The sequence below is a fragment of the Drosophila biarmipes genome, chromosome 2L, assembly GCF_025231255.1.
Source record: "Drosophila biarmipes strain raj3 chromosome 2L, RU_DBia_V1.1, whole genome shotgun sequence".
NCBI classification, from domain to species: Eukaryota; Metazoa; Arthropoda; class Insecta; order Diptera; family Drosophilidae; genus Drosophila; species Drosophila biarmipes.
In genome coordinates, this window is record NC_066612.1 from 3,890,660 (window position 1) to 3,912,067 (window position 21,408).

A 21,408-nucleotide genomic window follows, 5' to 3' on the forward strand; every position below is an offset into this window, starting at 1 on the left:
AACAAATAAACTTTTTTGCGGCCCTCGCCAGGATGCGAGCATGTAAGGACGTGGATGCGGTTGCCACAGATGCCACGGTAACCGACGGGAAGGTTCCTCCGCTGGGTTTTGCTATTTTTCATTTAATTAAATATTTTACATGCAAAGTGCATTATGAGCACTGGGCGAAGCAAAAACTCAGTTGATAACTTGGTAAAGTCACAAGGATGCCTCTCGGGAGGCCAGGACATCGATGCCAATCCTATCCACCTATCGACCGGTGCAGGTGGGAGCCATCCGCTCGAGATAAGTTCATAAGCAGCAAATAAGCAGTTGTGACAGGATGTAGAGCAGAGCTGTCCTAGCAATCCATTTAAAGGAGTAGAAAGACAAAACACAGAGAAAAGCACACATTTTTAGTGGCATTTCTGTTGCATTTTATGTTGAATGTATCTTTGCAGTTTAAAAAATCAGATTTTAGGTAAAAATTTTGGCTTGGAATAGAATATTACTTTAACTAAAGAAGTGATCAACGCTGCTAATCCAATATGATAAAGAAAACAAATAAAGCATTATTAAGATTAATGTTCGTATATTTATGCAATAAATTTAACATTTAAAAATAATTACAATTAGTTCTCATACGAGTTGGTTATTCATTACATTTTCATCATCATTTACATTTTCATCACTTATTGGCTCATACTCATTTTCATTATTTGTATCAGGTGTAATAACTTCATCCATTTTATTTTCATTTTCATCGACATCACATTTTTTTGGCTTAGTATCGTTTTCATCGGTGACTTTAGTTTTATTTTCGTTGCTTACTTCAGGTTTAGAAACGAGTTCAATTTTAATTTCAATTTTATTTATGTTAATGATTTTATGTGCAGGAAAAATTGTAATATTATTTTCATTTGAATTAACATTACTTATTTTAGGCTTACGATTAGCTTCTACTTGGACTTTAGTTTTATTTATGTTAGATATTTCAGATAAAGGGAAAATTAAATTATTATTTTTATTGTTACTAACTTTACCTGTTTCTGGCTTAGGATAAGTTTCCACAAAAATATCATGATTATTTAGGTTTCTTTTTTCAACATTACTTTCACTTTTACTAACATTAATCATATCCGGATTACGATTGGCCACAACTTGAATATAAATTTTATTAACGTTTACTATTTTAGGTGTAGGAAAGATTTGAATATTATTTTCATTTTTATTAACATTACCTAATCCAGGCTTAGGATTGGTTTCAGTTTTATTTACGATACTTATTTCATTATTGGTTATGTTTCTTATTTGAGATTGAGGGAAAAATGCATTATAATTTTCACCCTTAGCCTTAATTTCATTATTATTTACGTTCCCCAACTCATGCTTGGGCAAGATTTGAATAATATTTTCGATTTCGCTCACACTATCGATACCCTCCTCACACTCAAGACTCCTAATGGTGGATGTAATCCAATCCCTATAATGGACTACACTTATATAAACTCCTGGCAGACTAGGCTCCCCGCAACGTACGCCTCCTTGAACGATGCCAACGAGTTCGCGACCCGGGAAGCAAACTAAAGGTCCGCCAGAATCACGATGACACGCATCCTTTTCTGGTGCTGATGCACAAATTTGCTTTTCACTGACGTATAGGCTGTCATAGTAGGCCTCGTAACAGGCGGACTGTTCCAGGATAGTGATATTGACACCTCTTAGTGCTGGGGCACCCAAATTGGAGCCAAAAACCGTGTCTCCCCAACCAGAAACCAAACATTCTGTTCCTATATCAGGCATTTTCGTAGCCAGGTTGATATTATTCACTTGTGGTGTGCCAAGCTGAAGGGCACAGTCCAACAGGAGGACAGCAATGTCGTATGGATCGAATTCCACAATTTGTTCGTATTTCTCATGTATGGTAGCTTTCTTCACCTTTACAACTCGACCACCGAAGTTCGGAAAGGAAGACCCAACGCGCACTGAATAGTTATCCACTTCTGAGGGTTCTATACAGTAAGCTGCAGTCAGGACAATTCTCTCGCTGTAGATGACGCCTCCGCAAGATTGTATGCCGTACCACAATATAGCCACTTGATAGGGAGCTTTCTCAATCGGAACAACTTTACCACCAACGATCCGTTGCTCAGGCCCTGGAATCCTGGCCGAAAACACTAGGGCGGCAATAGACACGATAATTAGGAACTTGGTTATCATGTTGTGGTTTCTTTAATAATGTCTCCCTGGAGTATAAAAACTTAATGTGAAATCTGCGAACTGAACACCTCTTTTATAGGAGCTAGGCGTTCCGAAGAAACCCATTAATCATCTTATATAAATTGTGCAACTCATCGTTTATCCAGTTGATAATTAAGAACTCTAAAGCAATGTTAGTATAATTTCGTTAACATTCTAGGAAAAATTCTACGTCTTTGGCACTGATTAGTTAAAGCATGATAAAAAGTAATTGGTAGCATTCCAATTCGTAATAGTTGAGATATTTAGAACTCAGATACTTCCAATGCAGTCTTAAGAGTTTAAGAGAATAGTATGTATTCTTTCTATAATCATGTTTTATATTGTTTGAAAAGCATGTTTTTAAGCAAGTATCCCCTTTGAAAAAGGTCAAGCAGAAATTTATTGTGTATATACAAAAAGATTATAGAGATAAAATTAAAGGTGTTTTTCTTGAGAATTCCATTCCTCCAATATAATCGTAAACTTAAACAAAATAAATATTTTCAAATGTTGAGAAAATGTTCTTTATTTTAAAAGACTTACAGAATGCGTTGGGCGAAAAAGGCCATTAGATAATTTTTTAAAATATTCTTTAAATTTTATTTTGCATATCATGTTCAAAAAATCGTAAAATTCGAGCTCGAAATTTGGGATAATCTAATTTATAACTGCAAACTTAAAATATTAAAATGTCCTCTTCGTGAGCCTGCAAGGAGAATTAAAAAACTTTAACTATCAATGCAATAAAATACTTTATTTATAAAGTGATAAGTTAAGTACGTTAACTTTTAAACAAATTATGATTCTATGAAGTTAGTCCCCTCTACTACGTCCAAGATAAACTTCTTGAGCACGACAACATTAGCGTAGACATCGGGGAAGTATGGATGACCACAGTAGGGACTCCATGAGACAATTCCAACGAGCTGGTTACCGGGAATGCTGACCAAAGGCCCGCCAGAGTCACCTCGGCAAGGACCCCTACTGACGCCCTTAGTACATATCATATCATCGGTAACAGTGGTATTTTGGCTGGAACACGACGGTTGGCCAGCGCTATAGGCTAACTGGCAGTTCTGTTGGTCCTCAATCAGCACATAGGCTCCCTGTAAGTCCTCCAAGCCAGCTGAGCCATCATCGATAGATGATCCCCAGCCGGTGACTAGGGCCCATGTGCCCGGCAGAGGAGTCTCATCCGCTATCTCAATGGGATAAGCTGTGCTTCCAAGGATGATTTTGGAACTCAGGATAAGCACAGCTATGTCGTTGGCCATGTTGCCATTGGTCCCCTCTGGATTGTACTCAGCATGCTCAGCGATATAAGATACATTGACCCATTCGCCTGCTAGCTTTATCGATGATCCGTAGTGAACTGTAATGTCAGTCGCCCCATGAACACAGTGGGCAGCTGTTAGAACTATGTTTTCCGTATAGATGACTCCACCGCAACCAATGCTAGCGCCATTGGCCCTCCGGATATTCAGATACACTTGCCAGGGAGCTAGTTCGATGTCCTGAGGAAAGCCGCAAACGATCCTTTCCTCCACCGGAGGAACTCGTCCTGCAGACAGGAGGGCAACTGCAAGCAGAAGTATGAAACTCTTAATAAACATGTTGAACTTGAGATGGTATTCGGTATGTCAACTGAAAAGTGGGAGCCCCTTTTATAGTCGTGTTCGGAAAGCCACCCATCAATACATAACCGGAGTACTTATCTTTAAGCAATTTTTGGCTCACTTTTGTTTATGTTTTTAGCATATGAGCTTAATTATTTCCGGGTTGTGCATAATATATAATTTTAATTATTTTCTGACTATGCCATAATTATTTTTTCCTGGCATAGTTTATTACAAACTTTAAATGTTATGGACAGCGTTTTGAGAATATTGCTATTTAAGAAAGCATTTTTTTTAATTATGCCTCATATATTATGTAAAGCTCATTAAAACTAGTGACTTTTTAATTTTTAAACCAGGAAAGGAATACTTCACAACACTTATCTGCTTGCGGAACAGAAAAACATAGCGTTAAAATTGTAAAGCATAAGAAAGATAAGCTAGCTAGATTGATTTATGGCTTTCTATTAAACCAAGAGTTAAGCGGACCTATAAAAGAGTGAGTTTCTTTGCAGAAAAATACTAAAAACTTAACTGAGAAACTGGTAGTACAATTATTCCAGTCTATAAAGCACAAAATGACACTTTGGTGCTTACTTTTTGCTTTGGTGCTTGGAACTGCATCTGCTGGATGGCTCCGAGGACCTGAAGAACGCATCGTGAACGGGCAGCCCGTAAGAAGTCACATTCCTTTTCAAGTGGCCCTGATAGAAAATAAGTCTGTGAAGTGTGGTGGTGCTATATACAGCGAAAGGATCATTCTGACTGCAGCGCACTGTGTAACGTACAGTCAGGTCGAACGTTTATCAGTACGGGCCGGATCTGCTTCTTGGAATTGTAGTGGACAATTGCTAGCTGTACAGAAAGCTATTATCCACGAACATTTTTATTCGGAAAAGTATCAGGCTGATAATGATATAGCAGTGCTTCTTCTGAGCTCACCACTCAAGTTTGACAATTCCACGAAAAATATCGAACTGGCCGAGAGTGCTCCCTGCGATGGAACCCCGGCTGTAGTTAGCGGTTGGGGAAGTGAACTTTTTGAACCTGGTGATAAAGATAGGTTGCATTCCATTGAAGTGACCGTAAAAGATCGAAATAGGTGCCAGCAAGGCTACAATGTATTGGATGCATTATTGGCTGAAGACAAGACTATAGATATAGGGGAGGACAAAGTCTGTGCTTCCTCATATGGCGACGGTGCTTGCTTCGGAGATTCCGGAGGACCTTTGTACACCTCGGAACCCACTCAGCTCATTGGCATCGTGTCTGGAGGGTTCCGTTGCCTGACGCCTGGCTTATACACCAATGTTGCATTTTTCAAGACATGGATCGAGAGTGCTGTAAGCCGTTTAATTTGATCTCAGGAATCCTTGAGAATAAAGCAATAAAAAAAATGTTTTATGAAGTTGTTTACAAATTTTATTATGCATTTATGAGAGTTATAATTACTCTGCATCTTTTTTTCCGGTAATTATTTTCTTACAGTAAGGGAACCTAAATAATAAATAAAAAATAAAACCTCAATTATTATTCTTCTTCATTAAAATACGCACAAAAATTGTGTTGAAAAAAAGCTGTTTATGCTAGGACTTACAACTTTTACACTTTGATTTATGAATTATCTGTCACTATAAACAAGATGGTAAACTGGTCGTACAAGGATTCTAGTCTAGAAAGTATATAATGACACTTTGGTGCTTACTATTTGCTTTGGTGTTTGGAACTGCATCTGCTGGATGGCTTTATTTTGTACCCTTGTGAAAAAAGGCCCATTTACCAAAGATTCAAAAATATGTTATTTGAACCCTGTTAAGAAACACATTAATAATCATATCATTTAAAATGGTTACAGTCTCCTGAAAAATATGAATAGCTCAGAATAAACTTTTTTTGGTTGCACATTTTTATTTAACTTCAATGCATTAAACTATAATATTAGCTGCACCCAGGATCCAGTCCTTGAACACCACAACATTAGTATAGATATCGGGAGTGTCTGGCTTATCACAGCCAAGGTTAAAGGAAGCAAGGCCAATAAGCTCGCTTTTAGAGTTAACCAAAGGTCCTCCAGAGTCACCCTGGCAGGCTCCTTTTCCGAATTCGTTGGCACATATCATACTATCGGTAATAAAATAGAAACTAAGGCCATATACTCCTCTGCAAAAGTCCTGGTTTTGGACTCTAACAAAAGTCCCCAGCAAAGTAGTTGGGGCAGAATTTGCATCATTTTCAACCGTTCGTCCCCAGCCAGTGGCAAGTACCTTCTCTCCTACTTCAGGTGTTTCATCAGCCAACTTGATGGTGCTGGCATTATCGCCGAGAGGAATGGGGGAACTCAGGATGAGCACAGCTATATCGTTGGCAAAGCTGTATAGTTCTCCCTTATAGTCTTCGTGGCTTATTGCCTTAGATACATTTACCAATTCACCAAATCCCCTTTTCTCCGATCCAAAGTACACTGATATATCTTTCGCAGCAACATTTTCAATGCAATGGGCGGCTGTTAAAATTATGTCCTCCTTGTAGATCAATCCACCGCAATACTTTCCATCACCAGAACAGTTTGATTTTCTCGCTTCTAGGTACACTTGCCAAGGAACTCTTTTTATGGGTACAGGAAAACCTCCAATGATCCGTTGATCCAGTTGGGGAACCCGTCCTTCACATAAGAGGGCAGCTCCAAGCAGCAGAGTCAGGTACTTTACAATCATATCGAACTAGTCAGGGTTGGTTGTGTGATTTAAGATAGATTGAACCTCTATGACTCAACTGAAAAGTAAGCTCTTCTTTATATAGCGGTTGGAAAAGTCGTTACTTTTATGAGACCTTTAAATCATTAACAATGTACCAGTAATTAGCCCTTTATCTCAGTGACTAGCAAAGCCAATAAAATATTAGTTTTATGAAGCTTATCCAAAGTCGTTGGCTAATGATCACTTGAACAGTAACTTACAGATAACCCAGACGAACTGGTTTGGAATTCAGCGAAAAAATGTGAGGTACTCAACTGGCATACAGGTAATTATTCGTGATAAATAAAAAAAGAACTATAAAATAGTGAGTGGCATTTTACATAGTTTCACTTCCTTACTTTTATTTAGGAAAATAAATGTGTGCTATATAAAATATTTTATTTTGTTTGGTTTAGTATTTATATAAGGGAGGATCTGGTTTGGCAGTCTCTAAACTTTCGATTATACTCAATTATCCCCTGACATTTGTAAATCAAATCCGGATCAAGTCAGTCGTCTTTCACCTGTCAGCATGTCCGGCAAAATCATATTTCTGTGTCTTCCAATCATTGTTTATCGTTTCCCCCGCACCATGTGTGTCATTTAACAGCCAGTACACGAATTTAGCTAGCACCCGTCCATTCCGCACGCCGTAATCCATAAACCGTGACCGTCGAACCCGTAGACCCAAACATCCCGACGATGTTTAGGAAGGGCAATCAACCCAAGCCACCCTCCATTCATCCATCATCAAACCCAGCAGGCTGCAATCAGAAGATGATGAGCGACCTGACAGCACCGCCTCCTAACCCAAAGCCGGATAAGAACCGCATCCTGGAGATGCATGCCATATTCCTGGGGCACGACACTCGGGGCGATAATAAGATATCCATCCGCCACCTGGGCAACTGTCTGCGAGTGATGGGTGCCAACCCCACGGAAGCGATGGTCAGCCAGCATGTCCGGGAGTACCAGGCCTCCACCATGGATCGCATTTCCTTCGACGAGGTGCTCACCATCTACGGCAGTCTGGGCAAGCACGGCGGCAGGTCGAGTCCCAAGAGGAAGCTGGTCGAGGAGGAGCGACTGACATACAGCCTGAGCATTTTCGATACGGATAACTCCGGTTATTTGACCGCCATCAGAATCCGGCGGCTTTTAACCCAGTGCGGCGAGCGCATGAGTGCCTTCGAAGTCGATGAACTGCTGAAGGGCAGGATCAACGAGCAGGGCCTGGTCAACTACAAGGAGCTAATTCATGATATTGTCAATGGGTAGCTCAAGGAAAGTGGAAAAGAAAAGAATCTGAGTAGATAAGAAGAATAATCCAGAAAGCAAATCTATCAATTAAAGGCAGGTGAAAGTGTGATTTAAATAAATATGTGTTGCAACCCCAAGGAGAATATGTTTTATTTATACCAACATTTAAATAAAAAATAACAATGTATAAATACATTAGAAAACCTAAAATTAGTCCTGGGAGGTATATAAATGGGTTTTAAATAAGATTGCCAGCATCTATCAGGAGTATAATAAAGCATGCATCTAAGATCAATTTTTAGGGATACTGGTAACTTTTTTATATCAAAAATGATTTAAGTCTCTCTCTTAAAAGAGAAACAAAAGATGTATTTAACGATTTAATTCATAATAAACTGGCAAGCAAATATCAGGAATATATTATAATATACATACCGGATTAAACGGAAAAGTTTTCATTAACATTGTCTTGTTAAAATACTGGTAATATTTCTCTGCCAAAAATTATCTTATATACTCGGATTGCAAAAGATACAAAAATGTATCTGATGAATTGATTCGGTGAATCAATCTAAACGCCCCTCAATGCCATTATTTATCCAGAGCGCCCCCCACATATGGCATCATCAATTGTTCTGTTTTCAGTACTCCGCAGGGAAACGAATGACCCAAAAAGGCAACTGGACAGCTGAGTTCATCATCCATTCGGTTGTGGGAATGGGATTGGGAATCGGATTCGGAACCGCTGTAGCTGTAGCTGTAGCTGTAGCTGTAGCTGGCTGCCCAGAACAAGTGCAATGGATTGCAAATAATTTCAAAGCGCCGGCCCCCAAAACATGGAAAGTGCCTAATGCTAATGCGCGATGATGCCTCCAGCTGTGGTCAGCGATTCGGTGGGCAGCGTTTTTGGGAGGACTTTGGGTGTGGCATCTGGTGGCCATAAATGCAAAAACATGCACTGCACTCGGATCGATGGGCAGCATATGCAAATGCTGTCAGAAACACTCCGATTCCTGGCATATTTCCGACACATTTCGGTTGCTCTCGAAAAAGGGAAAAAAAAGAAAAAAAGGGAAACCAGCACCAGTCAAAATCAATTGAAAGGGGAGCTTTTAGAGGGGAAGAATGCTCAGCGTGAATCCGCAACTTCTGACTTTTTATGCCCCATATGATCGAAGTCAAAGGAGGATGCTGACTTTGATGAATCCGACCAATCGGCAGGTCTTGTTCAAAGTGAGATGCACTTACTATAACTATGTATCTTCCTATCTAAATATAACTATCTTTTCCAGATGAAATCAAAAGCCTGGCGGCACTATACCGCCATTCCTCATGCCGGCAGAATAGAACCTTATAGCTTCATCGAGGTCAGCATTAGTCTGAAGGCTTTGGATTTTCACGAGGATCTAGATTGCAAACATCTCTTTTCCATCCAGTCTATGTATGCTCCTCCACATCATTTGAATGGCCAGACAATTCTGGAAATTTTTGGTGAAGCTTCCCGCAGCAATATTGTCACAAAAAGCTTACCCATTCGTCTGGAGGCTAAGCCCCTTTCGTTGGCTAATTCTGGCATGGAATCCCTCTCTAGCTTGGTGAAACAAGCTGTGGAAGCAGATCTGCCGCTAAGAGCACTCTGTCCCAGTTGCCCGAGGATGCTGGAGGAACCTCAGGAAGAGAAGAAGACCAGGGGAAGCGGTCTTATGTCCAGGCTTGTCATTATTGGCTCTTTGGCGGCAGGTGAGTGATATACGAGTATATTTAATTTTTGAAAATATCACTTATTTTAGTTTTTTCTTTAGTGGCTTTTACAGCCTACATGCAACGGTTGCAAATGTATGACTTGCTGATAGACAACTTTTACTCAGAAAAAGAAAATTAATATAAATATGGTCCTGAAGATCTCTACTTTATGATAATAGATATATAAAATTTTTAAAAGCCCCCCTAAGCCCCTTTGAAATCATCTACATTTTTTAAGTTTCCCTAAGTAATAAAAAAGTAATGACTTAAAAACTGTTCAACAGATAAGCTGGAGGAACCATATATGGTACTTAAATTGATAGATACATTTTCCATTACCTCTTTGAATTCCTCAAAGATAACCACAACACCTAGAGCTATAAAAGAGTGAAAACTGTTCAGGCATACTAAGCTGAAATGGTCCTGGTTTCAGCTGCTCGGACTCCTGGGCCAAAGGAAAGGATTGTTGGAGGCTACTTTATTCCGATCGAGTACTTTCCTTGGCATTAGCTTATTCTAAAAGCTGCCGTAAGATCAATGGTATATATTATACATATATATTTACACTTTACTACCCAACCTCCAGACTAAAATAATACCTTACGATAAAGATTTCCACTTGACAGTTGTACTTTCATTTATTTTTCATAAGTTTCTTTGAGTGCTGATCAATCCATTTCAGGTAATGGAAGACGTTCGTGTAGAGAGATGGCAGACCGACATATCCGCAGCCGTGTCCTGTAACTGCGATGCCGACCACTTTGTTGGACAGGATCAGGGGACCTCCGTAGTCGCCGGGACAAATGTCGTTATGGGCGTAAAATGCGCAGAGCAGCTCCGGGCCAATCGGTTCAATGAGCTCATGGATGCATACCGATCGCTCATGAATTTTAGTGACTCCGTTCTGAAGTCGTTTTGGCAGCACATTGGACTCCAGTGACTTCTCGCCCCATCCCGCGTTGCTGGGATAGTCGTTGGGAATGGGTTCGCTGGTGGGCAGTGGAATCTTGGTCACTCTCTTGGACAGCGCAGATGTCCTGAGCCAAAGCAGGGCAATATCGTTGTTCAACTCCTTATAGCTGCCATGAACCTCCATCGCCTTTACTCTGATGACTTCGCCACCCTTATTAACAAAAGCCGAGCCCACACGGACTGTAATATTGCCCACTGGAATATCCCTTACGCACTGGGCAGCGGTGAGTATGATCCGATTGTCGATAACAGTTCCACCGCACTCCTGATAGCCATTAATCGACACAGAGGCAATGAAGGTCCAAAAGTCGAATTTAGCATCGACTCCGTTGTGGATGCCGTGAGAGCTCCGTGAAAATAAGATCAACACAATGCAAGACCATGCCAACATTATGATTTTACTTGGAGTTAGGCGGTGTTTTTAGTCTTCTTAGCAGATTGCAACTAATGCGAAGAAAATGGATTTCGTTTTGCCGATTCGGTTTCGATTTGGTTACCTAAAGTTTTTTTTTCTGAGTTTTGAAGAATATGGTTGAAACATGCCTGTGATAATTTTTAAAGTGTATAATAATAATAATCTAAGTGTTCTGAAATCACATCAAAATCTCGTTTTAGGTGCCCAAAAGTATGCATAAAATATAATTACATTACATTTATAATTTTAAATGTAATTTTAGAATCCAAGTAATTGTTTAGTGATTATTCAATTGAAAAAAGAAACAGATGAGAAACTAAATTTTTTACGGTCCGTAAATTGCTGAGCTGTAAAACCCTAGGAATATATTAAAACAGAACACAGTATCAATGAAACAACCAAGCGGAATAGTTTAGCAACTTGTAAAGACAAGGACATTACTGGAGACCTCCTATGGCATGACAATGGAGCATTTCAGGGATTTCATAAAGGAGCTGCGCTCTCCTTTGACTGATGGCATTTGAGGCCATTAAATGGATAGCGATGGGTCAGCCGTATTGTTCGTCCGGTCAGCGCCACTCAATCTTCTGCGGTCAATCGTGGAGGTCAAAGAGCAGGCGTTGGGCGTGGCCATTGGCTAATTGGCGGCCGTAGTTCATTAGTGTGCGAGTCACACGTTGATTAGTCGGTTGGATTCGGATGCGGTTGCAATTTGGTGTCGCCACCATAACAACAATAACAATCAGCTGCAATTGATGGGATGGAAAACAGGATGCAAATGGCAGGGACAGAGGTGTCCTTTGACCTGTTTCAATGCCTTTCATTAGGGCAGAAAGATGATGACGGCAGCGGAAGTCCCTAATTCGCTGGTTTAAAATTGGGATAGAACACATGCGGCCACTCCCAAGCGAAACTAAGGGATTTAAGGTACTTTAAGTGATGGTTTAAAAAGGTGATTTAAAACATATGGTAATAAATATAAATAAAATCAAAAACGTAATAAAATTATAGATGGTAGTGATCATTTGATATGCTTGGACAAACCATGATATCTTTTAATATCTTTAAGTGCCATATAAGCTGATATTATTTTTCGCTTTTTTGTTTGTCCAATTGAAATGCAAACAACAAGCCGCCGACAACGGTGAACAAAACTGGCAACAATGCCGCCTAATCTCGGCTTAAAAACTTACCGCAAAACTCCTGGCGAAAATGGCACCGGACAAGCCGAGCGGCAAACGAGCAAAGTCAGGGAAGAAGTCCCTGGGGAAGAGCTCATTTATGGGAGACGACAAACAAACAAGATGTGCTGGGGCCATAAATTAGCATCACTTAAGTGGGCAGATGAGAGTCGAGCTCCTCCGAGGGGGCGTGTAATCCTTTCAACGATTAATTGCAACCCAGCCCCGGCGGAGGCCAACGATGGACTGGAAATGTGAATATAAATGGCTAAATCAGACAGGGACGAGCCCAACTGTCTTGTGGGACAGCTAATGATATCTACAAATCCCCAAACTCAATCAATTGTGGGGCAACAAGATACAGGCAAGTTACACTGGTGAACTGTATTTGTCTTTAGATTAGCCTTTTCCAAAAAGTTAGCTATCTGGAAAAAAAATCAGTAGGTTTTTGAAATATGTTTCAAATCTTGTTCTAAGGTTTCTAAAAGTATGCAACAATATATATTTTATTTTCAGGAGTACGTTGAATTGATTCTCAGCATACTTGGTTTCGGCATACTTTTAGGCAACAAATTTAAATTTAAAAGGTATTTCAAATTCCTACACATTTATTGTTAACAACGACATTTTTAATACTTACAAAAATTAAAAAAAGTGAATTTTTATTTATAGATACATATCTTTTATTGACCTTACAAAGCCATAACCAGGAGTTCCTTAAAAACAAGGTGTTAAGAGTTATCCCAGGGGGCTGACCTTGATTAACCCTTGGTGCCCTGTGGCCATCTCCTTCCCTCAGCCATAAATCGTTTTTATGGCTTTCCATTACACTAGGCAACTGTAATACGTATACGTACGTATACGTAATATGCCGTGGGCAGCCTTGCACTGGTAACCCATATTTTCATGTACGCAACGCGTTTTTTTCGCACTAGGCCACACATTTGTGCAGCCTGTCGCCAATCGGTGACTTATTGCATTTTCCCCCTGCCGACTCCCGATTTTCCATCGCCCCACACCACGGTTTTCCCCCGCTTTTCCGACCCACGCAAGGCAATGCAGTCAACTGAAAACGCACTGAGCAAATAAACAAAGGAAGCAAGGCAAAAGTCTAGAGGAATTGCATTCGGCAAGGTGGGTGGATGTGGGTGTAGGGTGGGCGAGAGGGTTTTCCGGGGACTGGGGGTGTCTTCCGAAGGTCCGCACCCCGGCTTCATTTGCTTGCCAAAACGGATCTCTGGGCCAAAGTGTGTGTGTTCACCTTGACTCACTCGCGGATTTTCCCTTTTCCTCCATTTGCCCTGGCATCTTTCCCTGATTTTCCACCGCTTTTCCTCGTCGCCTTTTCCCTCTCTGCCGTTTTGTTGGCTTTGTTGTTGCCCCTTTAACATTTTTAATGAGTTGCAAGGCAAAGATGAGGGGTGTCCTGTCAAAGGATTAAAAAAGGGATCACAAGTTTGACATTTTTTACTGAAAGTGCGGATTACATTTGTGCAAGCTACGTATATTCTAAAGTTAAAAAAAAACATAAATAAGAACATTATTAAATGACCAAAGAATGCTATGTGAGAGAAATAATTAGAAGAAAATTTTAAAATTAAATGTATGCTAGTTTAATCAATAAGAAAAATATTTAAATTTAAATTATAAACACATTAAACGACCAACATTTTTTTATATCCCAGCCAGCCTTTCAAACAGACCAAAAAATCGATTGTATTTCTTTGTGGAAATGATAAAAATGCGCCAATTATTCTGAACAATTTCGGAAGTGTTAATTCAAATAGCTCTCTGGCAGTTTAAATGCACTCGTTTTTTCTGCCATGTTCAACTAGCGTGTTTGTTTCGTCAATTGGCGGTGAGTGCCGGCGGGAAGCACTGCACTTCGCAGTGATATCGTGTCAGTTGCAATGCAAATTATTGCACTTAAAATCACTGGAAAAAACGCAGAGCACACACAGCCGGATGGGGAAGTATAAAAAAATCACTTTATTGTGAAGTGACTGACGGCGACTTACGCATCGCTAAATATTAAAGTGGCAATGAATACAGATTGTCTCGTCAAAAGCCCCGCAATCCCACTTCGTTTGCAGCGACCGCAGGACAATGAAATGGAGGACATGTGTGTGCCAGGAAGGATTCCCCCGGCGAGTGCATCGAGTAGCCATTTGAGGGCACAACTTTGAGGCCTCAAAGCAATGGGCCAAACTTTCGACCTAAGTGATTCTTAGTCAGTTAATTGGATCAACTATGTTTGTTCAGCTTCCTGCTCCCTTCTGCTCTCTAATATGGAAATTTATGGGGCTAAAACTTGGGGCGTAAGTGGGCAAAAAGTTTTTCCCAGCCAGCAGCTGTTTCGCTCCGCAGAAAGTTGAGGCCAACTTCAAGTTCACTGACTAGGGGCCGGTTTACTACAGTTGGCCGGGCTTTAATAAGCTGCCCAATTAGCCGAGTCCATCTCGAGTCCACTAATCTTAAAATTCCACTCGAATGCTCGATGGTACCATTCAAACGCCTCCGTATCGAGGGGCATTTTATTTCGAGTGGCCTTCAAAAAACCTTAGACCAAGGCCAAATCAAATATTTGACAGCCCACCGAGGGGCAGAGTGAAAATAGGAAAAGCTGTCGAACATCCTTCGAGCCTTCTTTTTATATTTTAAGTGCCGAATTTTCCGGAAAAATTAAACGACAAACCATTAATCCCGCCGAGGGGAAAGTACAAATTCAATTGATGAAATTAATGAAAATTTCATTTCATTTCCCCTGTTTTGTTGGAATTTTCAGCAAAGTTGCTGTTAATGGCAGAGCCTGGCAAATGCCTGGCTCAATTACACAAATGATTTTATGGATTTGTTGTGCAGTCGAGCTAGGAAATTGTGGCCCCAGCAGACCCTAATGACGTTTTAATTTATGAGTTGCGTTTTGTGTATAATAAAATGCCCCAAAGGAACCCAAAATTATTCTACACTTTTCTAAAAATAAATTGAAGGTAGTGTTATAAGAAATATATTATTAAATATTTATTTTTACCCAAGGATGTAAGCTTTTTTAGTACCTAAAATAGCTGCTTAAATGTTGTATATTTAAGGTGTCGGATATGCCTCAACTGTGTCCTCTTATCCCCATCGAACGACTCCATTTGGTAATCAAGAGCTCAGCGGCTAAGCAGCTTACGAGGTGGCCTAAGCCCTATGACCAAGGTGTTGGCCATCCGATCGACTGGCCGCAACGACAATTACAGCTGCGAATGGCCCAGTAAATATCCGGCACGCAACACAATGGGATGGCCACGATGGAACCATGTCAAGAGCTAATAAGCAGCCTCTTTCGGATTGAGTTCGGGGCTCCAAAGGTCTGGAAAGTTCATTAAGCCGGTGTAAGTTAATTAAAACGCAAACAGGCAAATGGCAAATGATCAAAGTGCCAAAGACAGCGGTCCCGGGGGAAGTCCGTGTGGTGGTGCTGTCGGTGGTGGTTGGGGCCGGCGCCTTGTGGGCGGTGCTATAATGGCAAATCACTTTGCACCGCAAACAGAGTCCACTGAACTGGCATTTGAAGCCTTCTCCACACGGGATGCAGGCCGTCCATGGCACATCCACTTGCCATGTTAACTGCAACATGTGTCAACTGGTTTTGCGGCCTGCAACGGGGTGGGGAGCTGCGGTCTCGGTTACCATATGGCATTGTAACGGACAGGAGGGCGAACGCATGGGGGTTCCCCCAACTCCCAACCCCAACCCCCAACCACCGACATCGTAACACACCTCGTTGGCTCCGCCCCCCGAAATTTATTGAAGCACATCAATTCGAAATTCGCAGCCTGCGATTGCAAAGAGCACAACATCGCGATAATGTCAGGACCAGGCCAGAAGTCCGGCCATCAGTTAGATGATAATTGCATAGCCACTTCATCACTTCTTCAAAGTGAATCTGTTTTTGGGATAACGAATGGATAGTTCTGTGAAGATTGGAAGAATAAACAGCTAGGCTAAGGATTTTCCCGCACAGTGGGAAAAAATGCAGTCTAATTGAATTCTTAAGAATAGAATTTAAGAACAAAACGTTCTTAATAAGAAAAAGCGTTCCTTAATTAAGAAAAATTGTATTCAGTTGACTTAAAGTTGTTCCTAAATATTAAGTTTGTCGTAGTGATCCTTACTTGAAGTATGCCTAATCAAAAAAAACATTACCAATTTTACTTTATATTTTTTTTTATTCAAGAACATTCTGTCTTGACCAATTATTATGACCAAACGTTCTTAATTAAAGTTTTTTTTATGATTTCACACGGTTTTTTTCTTTGTGTATTTAGGAACTTTTCCCGGTCAGGCAGGAACTGTACTTTTTCATAATATTGTATGACGTAACAATAGGTAATAGAATATTCCTAGAAACTTTATAAAAGTAATGTAAGGTAAGGTAGGGTAATAAAGTTTTTTGTGCTTCGATTTTGCTCCCATGAAGAACTTTATCTCAGCTCTAGACCTCCTTGATCATAACTTACCCTTAACGGAAGCCCATTTTCGAGGCAATTAAGAAACAAAACTATGCAAATTTAGTGTTCGGCAAAAGTTTATACGCTTCCCCTGTGCGCCGAATAGCAAGTGCACCTTTGTATGGCATCGTTTTTCGGTCGCCCACAATTGTTGACTCTTGCATAAATTATAATTATTAAGTGCAGCAGCCACGCCAGCAAGAAAACCCAATTTATTATGCTTTGTTTTCCCTGTTTGCGGGTGCCTGTTTTTCTTGTTAGTTGTTTTTGCATTTTCGGCTTGTCGTCAAGAGCACCTATAAAGCCATTTTAGTTAGGCATTTTTACGGCTCCAGAAGTGTGCTACATTTTTTTGTTGCTTCTGCAGCGATGCGTGCTCTAAAGCACAAGTAGCACAAATAAATCTAAAAAATGTGACCTTTTCAGTAACAACAGTATTAAAAAGGTAATTTAAACTTAAAAAAATAGAGCTTTAAGAAGCCAATTCTACAATAAGCTAATAATATAATAATTATAAAATATAAATTAATCACAACATATATACAATTTTTATTAATTAAACATATTTTATTTATTTATTATTTATTATTTATTTCCCACATCTCCCCTATATTTTAATTTTTGAAATATTTTTTTTTTTTATTTTTATAAGAATAAGTAAGAATTTACATTTCAAGATAGAAAATATAATTTTAGATATCTTTAATCAATAAAACTTGCACATATTAGAGTATTTCTTATTTTAAGAACCTTAAAGATAATTAAAAAAACCGATCATAAAATTCAATTTTTCTTTAAGCATCTTTGGAAGTAGTATTTTTCATGCCAGAAAGCACCGAAAGCGAAAACTTCCCTCTCTTAATTTCCCTCGCGCTCTTTTCCCGGGAAATTAGGTGAGTTTGCGTTTGGCTGGAAAAACTCTCTTTTATCACTAGTGTGCGTGTGTGTGCTTGTGTGCGCTGTGCACATGTGTGCGTTGGTGAATCTTTTTGCCGGTTTGTTTATCTTACATTTGAAGCATTTTGGCGAGGTTTTTTATGCGCTCCTTTAGCCGGCATTTATAGCCCATTCAGAAGAGAAACAAAAGTGCGTGAGCATGTGCATGTGTGTGTGCGATTTGAGCTGTCAATTGATTGTTTTTGTATAAATTTGAGTGGGCGTCTGTGTTCGCTTGTGTGTGTGTGTGTGGGCCCTCGAAAGCAGACTACAAATATTTACAAGAGCTTTCGTTTGTCTGATTGATTTATTTAAATATTTATGTGCTGCTATTTTTGCAAAAGAAACTTGCAAAAGTGGTTATATATAGAGTATGGTTTTGAGGGCTATGCTGAATTCCTTAAATAAGCAAAGATAGGTATTTAAGAAGGTATTTTATAAATGTATATTAAAATATATATTAAAATATTTATCATTTTGTTTAAAGTCTTTTTCGGAATAGAACAAAAATAACTGTAATGCATCGCTTGAAAACCAAAAATGTGTATACATTTTAGGCAATGCTTCTGCAATTAATGTCCAACTTTATTGACAATAATTCACGCTTACGACTTGTCCATTTGGTGAGCCATAATTCAATTTATGGCCCGCTGGCAACCTCATAACCCACTTTAGAGCCGCGCCGAGATACACTTGGACAGCAAATATAAATATAAATCAACATGCTGCGCAGAACCCAGTCCAAATGGCATGGGTGGAGTAGGGCCAGGAAGAAAGGGAAAGTAGAAAGTGCCAAGTGGACAGAGAGCGAGTGACCGGGCAATGGTCAGCGATAATATCTGGAAACTTTGCCCCCGCCGGTGGGGCCAAAAGAACCGGAGAATGTGGAACAAATGGTGGGGAGGCAGCCATAGAAGCGGCTCAATGAGACCCACTTGAACCAAAGCCCCAAAGATATTTAGTTATTTAGAAAACCGCAGAGTGCAAAAAGCCCGCCGAATGTGCCAATTTCCCACTCCCCCCGTCGATGCAAACAATTAAAAATTCGTGTCAAAATACGAGCGCGAAGAGGTGGCAGGTATTTTAAATGCTTTTCAAGGTGCCTGCAGCACACGCAATGTGGCACAGCGATTGCATGTGGCATGTGCGCCGCCAGCCCCATCGAAGGGTGGCTCCCATTTAGTGCAAATTAATTTTAAATTACACATTTGCTGCGGTTTGGCCATCCATCAGCGAGTGGCGGCCTTTAATTAATTGCGTTTCCGTTTTTTCTACGCCTCCCTTAAACATAATTTTACTTTAAAAATTAAGATTGTCTGGGCTTCCAAAAATAGCAGCAGCCGCGCAGCAGACTCTCCTGGGGTCAAATAACTACAGACAATAAACAAGCTGCAAAACAACATTACGTATACGCCATGTATTTTTAGCCACTGGCAGCTGGGGGGCAAGGCGAAATAAAAACAAGTTGAGACCAAAAATGAGAAAATTCGGCCAGAAATATAATACAATTTATGCCTTCAATTACACGGGAATTAAAATAATGAATTGCTTCTTGGTTTTCAGTTGTAGGCAAAGCTATTTCTTGTACTATAAGAAGTTTATTTATTTATTAAAGATTTATTTAGCTAAGAGAAAAGCAAACAGCGAAAGTAATTTGATGTGTATACCTTGGTGATTGGCTCTTAAATAAAATGAAATCGAATTTAATTCAGCTCAAAGGATTACCAGGCCATCCCCCAGATTCTAACTTCCGTTTGCCTGCCATTTTTGAGCTGGTTCTTTGCAATTTTGCGGCACTTGACTTGCCGGTTTATTGACACGCCCCGCACACGTCAATCACTGAATGACAGACAGCCAAACACTTGACTTAGAGAGCAGATTGACAGACGAGAGTCGAAGCTGCATCCTTCAGGTTTTTTTTCAGCCAGACATGCAGCTCAAGTGCAACTTTGGCCCCCATTTCTGACGTTTCTTGTCTACGAATATTTTGTATTCAAGCCAAACATTTGTCAAGCCATTCAGACAGATATGCGATGTGGATGTCGATGCCTGCCAGTGATTTTCGATCTGCCAAATTGATTTCATATCACTCCTGGCAGGGTGTATTTGTGACTTGTTAGCCGCTCTTTTGTTTTCCCCATAATGCATGCCAAATGACCCATGAAAAGCCCAACATAATTCAGCGACACTCTATAATTAAAGTCAGTGGCCATTTAAATGGCTGACAATAAGGCTCTTGATGAGAAATGACAATGTGGGAAATATAGCATATTATTTGTTCAACCATAGACCAACGACATTTGATACACAAAAATCAATAATTAATTTAGCTGTACTAAAACTATTTTCACAAAACAAAACTGCCATGAAAATTCCACTAAGCAAGCTTTATTTAATCATATTTTTAACTATAAACGGAGTAGCTGAAACATAAAAAATACAAATAAACTCCCCACTATGCACACACTCCCACGCCGATTCAGCCATTTGTCAAATTAAGTATTCGCCATGGTGCCACACAAATTGCCGCAGATAGAGTGGCAGATACTTTGTCTTGCTCGCATTTTAATTGAGTACATTATATGGCCGCTCGGGATGCTAAGAACCTTTTCTGAATATTAAACGCCATTAAGTGTCCCCCAATCGACCATTTGGCCAGGACGTTTTTCCTTTCGCCGCTGATTGATTGCCGGCCATTGCGTAATTAGTGACACATTTAACCATTCATTTGTCCATGTTTGCTTGTGGCCCGGCTGGTGTTTGCACACACATATTTGCCCGTTGTTGGCCTGTCTGCAGGCCCAGCAAATGCAAAGTGCAAACAGGCCAACTTCGAGTGTTCAATTAACAGAAAATTCGGAAATTCAAATTTGCAAATTTTTAGCAAATTGCAATTTGCGCAAATATTTGCTCGGCCTTTCATTAAGGTCCAATTAAAAAGCATGTAACGAACCGCAAGCTGTTGTAAACTTTAGAGCCGAGCTCATGTTTTCAAATATTTTGGGCATGCAAGGATATTACACAGTAATTCGATAGCCACTTAATTAAGTTGATGAATGGCTCCAGATTCAAGGTGCTCAAACACTTTAAATTTAATTGAGGAGTCTGTGAGGAAAAGTAATTAAGTAGAAAGGTTTACATACCAAGGAATTATTAAGATATTGTAAGGTTTAGTACAAATTAAATAGTTTGGAAATTAAATTTCTTAAACTAAGAACCAGCTCTTTATTTTACATTGGTTGTTCATTTCATAGCCAAACTAGATTCGAAAATTCACCATTAATCATCAAAGTTCAAACTAAATTGCTTGCCAAGCCAAACAGGCCCAACTCTTTGCATAAATCTGGACAAACTTTTGCAGGCTGTTGGAATAAAAAGAAAATCAAGCTTAGAACTGTGCAAAATTTCAGCACAAATTCTGCTATTTTCCTTATTATGTCGTAACTAACCAACTCAACAGGAACAGTACTATATATCTGGAGCAGGCCAGCGCTATAGTCCCCTTGGCCAACCAACAACCGGGCTTTGACAACGCTTTCCGTGCTCCATTCGCAGCAGCCAGCGAAGCCAGTTAACCGCAATAATTTATGCCTTTGAGCCGTGTTTGAGTCAAAGTCTTTTGTTTGCTTGTGCGTGTGTGTGGTGCTGTGTGGCCACATAATTTTGCCTATTAAAGTAAAACACTAACAGCGCTTATCATTACAGCGGAGCACAGGAAAAACAGGGCAAACAACAGCGAGCATCTCAGTTACGTAGCTACATGGTAACGTGGCGCATCCTTTCGTCGACGCCATTTTGTTTAGTTTACGCCGTGTCTGTGTACGAGCGCGTCTG

General features: G+C 40.0%; 7 protein-coding genes across 7 annotated transcripts; 3 read left to right on the plus strand and 4 right to left on the minus strand.

Annotated features, from left to right (window-relative positions):
- Positions 1 to 551: 551 nt before the first annotated feature.
- On the minus strand, positions 552 to 2,234 carry LOC108028917 (GATA zinc finger domain-containing protein 14-like). Its single transcript, XM_044094058.2, has one exon. It carries the CDS (start codon positions 2,197 to 2,199, stop codon positions 619 to 621), a length of 1,581 nt encoding a protein of 526 aa, XP_043949993.2. The 5' UTR covers positions 2,200 to 2,234; the 3' UTR covers positions 552 to 618.
- Positions 2,235 to 3,017: 783 nt separating this feature from the next.
- Positions 3,018 to 3,833, minus strand: LOC108028916 (trypsin beta). The gene has a single exon (XM_017100935.3). The coding sequence runs from the start codon at positions 3,831 to 3,833 to the stop codon at positions 3,018 to 3,020; it is 816 nt and encodes a 271-aa protein (XP_016956424.3).
- Positions 3,834 to 4,414: 581 nt separating this feature from the next.
- On the plus strand, positions 4,415 to 5,624 carry LOC127010636 (trypsin iota-like). Its single transcript, XM_050884937.1, has one exon. The coding sequence runs from the start codon at positions 4,415 to 4,417 to the stop codon at positions 5,195 to 5,197; it is 783 nt and encodes a 260-aa protein (XP_050740894.1). The 3' UTR covers positions 5,198 to 5,624.
- Positions 5,625 to 5,719: 95 nt separating this feature from the next.
- Positions 5,720 to 6,600, minus strand: LOC108028984 (trypsin alpha-like). The gene has a single exon (XM_017101025.3). The coding sequence runs from the start codon at positions 6,548 to 6,550 to the stop codon at positions 5,762 to 5,764; it is 789 nt and encodes a 262-aa protein (XP_016956514.1). The 5' UTR covers positions 6,551 to 6,600; the 3' UTR covers positions 5,720 to 5,761.
- A 464-nt stretch (positions 6,601 to 7,064) lies between these two features.
- Positions 7,065 to 7,968, plus strand: LOC108029028 (myosin-2 essential light chain). The gene has a single exon (XM_017101075.3). The coding sequence runs from the start codon at positions 7,274 to 7,276 to the stop codon at positions 7,847 to 7,849; it is 576 nt and encodes a 191-aa protein (XP_016956564.1). The 5' UTR covers positions 7,065 to 7,273; the 3' UTR covers positions 7,850 to 7,968.
- Positions 7,969 to 8,842: 874 nt separating this feature from the next.
- LOC108028914 (uncharacterized) lies at positions 8,843 to 9,836 on the plus strand. Its single transcript, XM_017100933.3, has 3 exons — positions 8,843 to 9,064; positions 9,124 to 9,571; positions 9,634 to 9,836. Exons 1-3 carry the CDS (start codon positions 8,957 to 8,959, stop codon positions 9,711 to 9,713), a joined length of 636 nt encoding a protein of 211 aa, XP_016956422.1. The 5' UTR covers positions 8,843 to 8,956; the 3' UTR covers positions 9,714 to 9,836.
- A 350-nt stretch (positions 9,837 to 10,186) lies between these two features.
- LOC108028978 (trypsin) lies at positions 10,187 to 10,937 on the minus strand. The gene has a single exon (XM_017101018.3). It carries the CDS (start codon positions 10,935 to 10,937, stop codon positions 10,209 to 10,211), a length of 729 nt encoding a protein of 242 aa, XP_016956507.1. The 3' UTR covers positions 10,187 to 10,208.
- Between the last annotated feature and the right edge of the window lie 10,471 nt (positions 10,938 to 21,408).

Coding starts and splice junctions, on each gene's coding strand:
- LOC108028917 (XM_044094058.2), bottom strand. CDS start 2,199: ATGATAACCAAGTTCCTAATTATCGTGTCTATTGCCGCCCTAGTGTTT.
- LOC108028916 (XM_017100935.3), bottom strand. CDS start 3,833: ATGTTTATTAAGAGTTTCATACTTCTGCTTGCAGTTGCCCTCCTGTCT.
- LOC127010636 (XM_050884937.1), top strand. CDS start 4,415: ATGACACTTTGGTGCTTACTTTTTGCTTTGGTGCTTGGAACTGCATCT.
- LOC108028984 (XM_017101025.3), bottom strand. CDS start 6,550: ATGATTGTAAAGTACCTGACTCTGCTGCTTGGAGCTGCCCTCTTATGT.
- LOC108029028 (XM_017101075.3), top strand. CDS start 7,274: ATGTTTAGGAAGGGCAATCAACCCAAGCCACCCTCCATTCATCCATCA.
- LOC108028914 (XM_017100933.3), top strand. CDS start 8,957: ATGCTCAGCGTGAATCCGCAACTTCTGACTTTTTATGCCCCATATGAT. Junction 9,065..9,123: donor ATCGGCAGGTCTTGTTCAAA/GTGAGATGCACT, acceptor TATCTTTTCCAG/ATGAAATCAAAAGCCTGGCG. Junction 9,572..9,633: donor TATTGGCTCTTTGGCGGCAG/GTGAGTGATATA, acceptor TTTTTTCTTTAG/TGGCTTTTACAGCCTACATG.
- LOC108028978 (XM_017101018.3), bottom strand. CDS start 10,937: ATGTTGGCATGGTCTTGCATTGTGTTGATCTTATTTTCACGGAGCTCT.